General features: G+C 41.3%; 1 protein-coding gene across 1 annotated transcript in view; it reads right to left on the reverse strand.

Moving 5' to 3' along the window:
* The window catches only part of Ibtk (inhibitor of Bruton tyrosine kinase), a 65,565-nt gene that overhangs the window by 16,279 nt on the left and 43,224 nt on the right, over positions 1-6,062 (reverse strand). The window contains exons 22-23 of the mRNA XM_029481964.1: positions 3,526-3,618; positions 2,886-3,029 (exon numbers count right to left, since the gene is read on the reverse strand). Of these exons, the coding sequence (XP_029337824.1) occupies positions 2,886-3,029; positions 3,526-3,618 (237 nt within the window). The remainder of the gene's footprint in view (positions 1-2,885; positions 3,030-3,525; positions 3,619-6,062) is intronic.

The raw sequence follows: 6,062 nt of genomic DNA on the forward strand, positions 1-6,062 counted from the left end.
ATGTATCATAAAGAGTTTCGCAAACAGGCAGGTTTGGAGGATCCTGAAGCAGTGCTGGATGGAGTGTCGCTCAGTAGTAGACCCTGCCAGGCATACCTAAGGCAGTGCTGAGTGTCACTCAGTGGTAGACCCTGCCTGGCATACCTAAGGCAGTGCTGAGTGTCACTCAGTGGTAGACCCTGCCTGGCATACCTAAGGCAGTGCTGAGTGCCACTCAGTGGTAGACCCTGCCTGGCATACCTAAGGCAGTGCTGAATGCCNCTCAGTGGTAGACCCTGCCTGGCATACCTAAGGCCCTAGGCTCAATCTCTAACAGAAAAGAAAACAATCTTTNAGATAAAAACATAGTTGAGTCTAAAGTGATAAAAGAACATTAAGCATAAACATTAATTTATTCTTAATTATTAATAAATTAATTCAAATACCACTTCCATTTAGAAGTCAAAATAATCTCTATTTGGTCAGTTATATAAATGGTCTTTTGATATCTTAAGATATAAAATTAATCACTGATTTGTTTACTCATAAGTTTTTCAGTTGTCTTTTTATAGCAAAGAATGCATAATGAGTATCANTTATATTTGATCATGGCATAATTATTTTTCAAAGAAAATATCCTCATGTTTCTGTCAAACTTAATGACATTTTCTCCCCATATTCCTAGAATCCTCCCTAACAAGCAACACTAGACGCCCTCTGCATTTTAGGAAGGCAGTGCCGTCCCCGCAGAGCTCAGCACACGCTGCTAATGATTACTAGGAAAAAGAGGTCACTAAATTTGAACATCAGAATCTGAGGGTTCAAATACTTGATGACTTTTCCCTAAAATCCCATATAAAGTAAACAGAAAATAATCAGAATAAAGATGTTAAGTCCACAGCTATTTAGTCACAGCAGCCTGAGGTCAGCACGGCTGTGCAGTAGACAGCTACAGGGGCAAGTGGTCTGAGTTCCCGGGAAGACAAAACTGGACTGAGAGGACAGGAAGAACCCCGAGAGTCCTATCTGCTGGAGACATGCTAGAGACCCGTCTTCCGGTGGTGTGGCTGCGGTGCCAGAAGTCACCTACCTTAGCTCAAGGGAAAGCTGAAGTCATAAATGGAANTCAGGAATAAGCTGCGTGCTACGCACCAAGACTAAATATGAAGTGGTAAAACGTGTGAAAATCTATCCCGAACATGAACCAAGTACCAGCAGAAACCTCCTCATTCTCACCAGCTGCAGAATGCCAGCGCCTAAACACACAGGCCTCGTCAGTGGAAGCAGGAGCTGCTCACTAGAAACCTAACATCTCTGGAGAGGAGAAGGACCCCAAAGGAATCTCCGACGTGGTATGTGGGGTCCCAGAGGGAGCCTGCAAGGCATGCCTCATCAGTTACACTACACGGGCACACAGGATTGCCAGCCAGAGCAGAAAAGCAAAGTCACCACAGACTGATACGGCAAGACATAGAAATGAACCATTACAGACGACGGANGCAAACAACAGTGCCAATCACACGCTAGGTTTTGTGTTTCACGAATTAGACATCATGATTTTTTGGACTTCCTTTATCAATATATCATAAGATACATCTACATGGTCTCCTTACTCTGTAGTATTCATGTTTAAAACATGTTTAGCCATTCATTAATGACAGATAACAAGACTGTATCAAGATTTAGTTATTGTAAGTGATGACAATATGGACATTCTTAGTGTGTATACATAGATCGCTGCCGCATACATACCAAATGGGAGAACATCTACAGAGTAGATGGATCTATCATAGTATCTGAGTGGTGAACACTATAAAAAGGCACCACAGAAAATGAGAAAGACCAAAGAACACAGGGGCCAAGAAAGACATTGCCAGGAAAAGGCCTGAAACTCCCTTTCCTTGTTTACTGCTCATAAGCCAACTGACAACAGAGTAAAGTCCACATTAGTCAGCTCAAAGGATCCTCAAGTATTTAACTTATTCCCTCAGACTACAGCATTTAGCATGGTCACCCATGCTGCGTTTAGAGAAAAGCCCTCAGTGCTTTAACTGTCCCACGTCCGACCTTCAACAGCTCTTAGGGGGCTCTTCCCACTTCCTGTTCCTTCGCTTCTTTCTCGCTGACCATGTTCCGCACCTGCTGGTGCTTTGATAGGCAATGGCAAAATCAATAATCTGCTATTCTCTTCAAAATAATTTACATTTTCAGTGGTGGGGGAAACAAAACAACATAACAACATAACAACAACAAGTCCTTCACTTTCAGGAACAGAGCAACAGGCATGAACCCTGACAGAACGCCTAGAGCCCTGTGACGCAGGATTCTCCTGACTTGCACCTCCCACTGTCCATGCACCTTCCTCTTAACCTGTGCTCCAAGCATTAGGACGTGAGTTTCCACAGAGAGCAAGCAAGCATCTCACAGCGCTCATCTTCGGAGACAACTCCCACCCCCGCGGCCGCCACGGGAGGACTGAGATGGCACAAACTCCCTCGATGAAACCGAGTGGACNGCACCGCCNAGACAACCAAGCAGAAGGACAAAGGGGGCAAACACTAAACATCAAGTTTACTTTTGTGAAATTAATTTTAGGGTGTTCATTTCTTATCTTAAAATGAACACTAAATTCTTTCCAACAGAAACTACAGCCTGGCAAGAATGACATCAGAGTAGGAAGTCCACACACACTTGAAACCATGATGCCTGTCAGCACATCTAAAATTAATAATAAAACTTTTTTTAAAGGCTGTACTACACAAGTTCCAACATTTACGTTTAAAGCCAACAAGAGAATTAAATATTTAAAGACTTTAGAAACACATGCAGGGGAACCTCAGAGGCCAAGAAGCACCACTGAAGATACGTATGGCAAGGCCTCTGTAGTTTTAACACCTGGAGCATACCATGCATTCGCTGGCTTAGGGGACTTGGAAGGAGCTGTCAGAATGGCTTCCATGCTGTTCGTTCCTGAATTGTTTTCTTTGGTGGTCAATGCAATCATTTTCCGTTGCTTCTGAGAAAGTTTGATTCCGTGAGAAATAATCTTTCTAAAAATTAAATTAGAGTAAACCAATTACGTACTGGCTTCACTGTTTCTTAGAAATCTTAGTTTCCTAAGAAATCATTGTACTAGAAACAAATCACTCAGAATTAATCTCTGCTTAAAGTTACCCTAACATGTTTTCTATTAAGTTTCAACTGTTAAAATGTCAGTTTATACTGTTGATCAACAATGGTTAAACATGAGCCCCCAGAATGGAACTTGTGCATTTCTCAGAAGTAAGCCATCCCAGCAACCACTTCGGTGGTGACTGAACTCCAGCACGTGACACTGTACGCTAATGCACTAGTGCGTCCGCCTGACCAACCATTAGCACACGGCTAGCAAACAGCACTGATAACTGTTAGCCATCAGAAGGCTTATAGCTATTATATCAAATGCAAACAATAATAACAGATCTACTATATCATCCCCAATTCTGTAGGACAGAAATATAACACAACATGGTCTTTTTTGCTCTGAAGGTTTTTTTTTTCACCAACCCTAAGTTTGACTTTGGTGCTGCGCCATATTTCTGTCTGTTTTCTTCTGTTTCCATGATGGTTCTAAGATCCACAACAGGAGGACTCACAGGACTAAAAGACATAAAAGAAAGTAATAAAGCGTTCGTTACCTATAATGCCCAACATCAAACTTAACTGAACCCATAATTACATGTAAGACTGATGAGAACTAATTGATAGTCTAAGTAATAATTACATTCATTTTGTTAGCTTCAGACATCTTCAAAAGAGGCAGTCTGAATGACAGCTGTTCCCATAGATGCATACAACTAAAGACTTTAGAGCTCTTCAAGGTGAGTGATACCNTGAAATTATTCTATTAACAAAACAGAAAGCCAGTCAACAGGAGTCCTTGGGTCATGTTAGGCAAAAGAACTCACCAAGACTCTAACTTCTTATCCTTCCAGATAAATGAAGTTTGACAATCATTTCATTTTTAGAAAACAATGAAATGATCACTACCATCTATTATTAACAAAAATGGACACTTTTCAGAAAATATAGGGGTGCTCAACAATACTGGAGACCCCAGGAGAGGAGGGCTACAGTGTAAGTATTAAAAAAAAATCTACAGTCCCTGGATATAGTTTCTGTTATGACTGAAATCTATGGTATAACTAAGAATACTTTGCATTACTACATATTAAAGGATGATATGTCATTTAATTTCACTAAGAAATTCTGCAGCTAGTCATGGCAGGGAAGCATACCCATGAAATCCTAACATTAAAGTTGTCTTAAGCAAGATCTGCATAAATACTACCAGGAGACATGTCAACACAGATAGAGGGACTTTCAGAAAGCCCCTCCCACACATGAAGAAGCTATAGGCAATCAATGGCCACAGAAACAGAGAGAATCAGTTTACTCTCTGGACAAGCTCCCTAGTAGGCTATCCAATCCCAAATGTTTATTTCTAATCATTTGTACATATGAGGCACACTAAATGAATTCATGTGTATACATGTGTGTGTGTCTCTCTGTGTGTGTGTCTGTGTGTGTGTGTGTCTGTGTCTATAGATACATGTAAGTAGGAAGCGATAATAATTACAAATGAAGAGGTCGTGAGTTTGAGGGGAGACAGGAGTTAGCAGGGAGCAGTGGGCACAATGTGACTGTGATTCTCAAAAGAATAACAATATAAATTAAAAATAATTATTATGAAGATATCAGTATTAAAAACTCTTTAGGAAATACAGTCTATGCACTGTTCTCACTAGACAATGATGTAGAAAATCTGGTGCATACACTAACTTGAGAATACTGTGAAAGCCGAGCACTTTGTGAATGTACACGGAGCTGAAGCAGACCAACAGCCTCACTGGTGACTTTATACGAGCTATTCTTTACATGTTTATCAAAACAATTACAAGATGGTTCTAGGTGTTCACAGAAACTATGTATCACTGATGATATTACAATGAGTTATATCTAGAGGAGGCCTATTATAGCTGGTTAGCAATTCCTACACATGCAGATAATTTTCTGTGTATTAGGATGGACTTGTATTCTTTATTATAAATATTCATTTGGCTAAAAAAGAATAGTACTTTTTCAGAGACAGAGCAAAAAATGAAAATCCTACCTGCTGGAGTGGCCATAGCAGGCTGGGACTCAGGTTGATTTTCCCTTTCTTTCCTGACCTCCACTACAAACACCTGATTGGACTTAAGGTCCACTCCATGAGATGGAACCCATGTCTGACAATTTGAGAAGCCAAAAACATCAGGCAAGAGAGGCCATAGGCTCTGCTCTTCCGCTAAATGAACATAGCAATGACTGCTAATGGCATTCTGCTACACTCACAGATCATCATCTCACTCAGCCATCATCAGAGACACTTGCTCCTGCAGTAGATAGGAATAATACACAGACCCGAGCCAGACAGTGTGCAGAGAGGAGAGTCTGGCACACACTCTTCAATGGTATATTTTAATCAAACCCCTGTCCCGCTCAGGCTGTGGGAAGTATGTGGAGAAGAGGCAGAGATATTTTCAGGGCTCAAGAGGATGGGGGACATTAAAGAAGTGGTGTCGTCCAGACACAGCAGGACTGATGCACAGAGGAGCTCACAGAGACTCTGCAGTATGCACCGGGCTTGCATAGGTCTAAGCCAGATGCGGCCCCAGCACTGAGACAGGGAGGTGGACATGATTTCCCATCCTTAACCCAGATGCCATTTCCAATTTACAACTGCTTACAAAAGAAAAATCCATTTTCTCCAGTGAGGTCTCACTGGGGAAACAAATCACTCTTAAGGGTAGACCCCATGCCCAGGCATATATGACCAACACAAAATGAACTCAATAGTTTTGTCCCATATTGCTTTGTTTGGGCTTTTTCCCTTGATTTTGTGTTTTTATGGGTGTGTGTGTGTGTGTGTGTGTGTGTGTTTGTGTGTGTGTGCATGTGTGTCTGTGTGGGTCTATGTATGCAGTTTCTGTAGGGGGGTTGTTTTTGTTTTTGTTTTTGTTTTTTATTAGGTATTTTCCTCATTTACATTTCCAATGCTATCC

Source organism: Mus caroli, chromosome 9 (assembly GCF_900094665.2).
Source record: "Mus caroli chromosome 9, CAROLI_EIJ_v1.1, whole genome shotgun sequence".
In the NCBI taxonomy this organism is placed as follows: domain Eukaryota; kingdom Metazoa; phylum Chordata; class Mammalia; order Rodentia; family Muridae; genus Mus; species Mus caroli.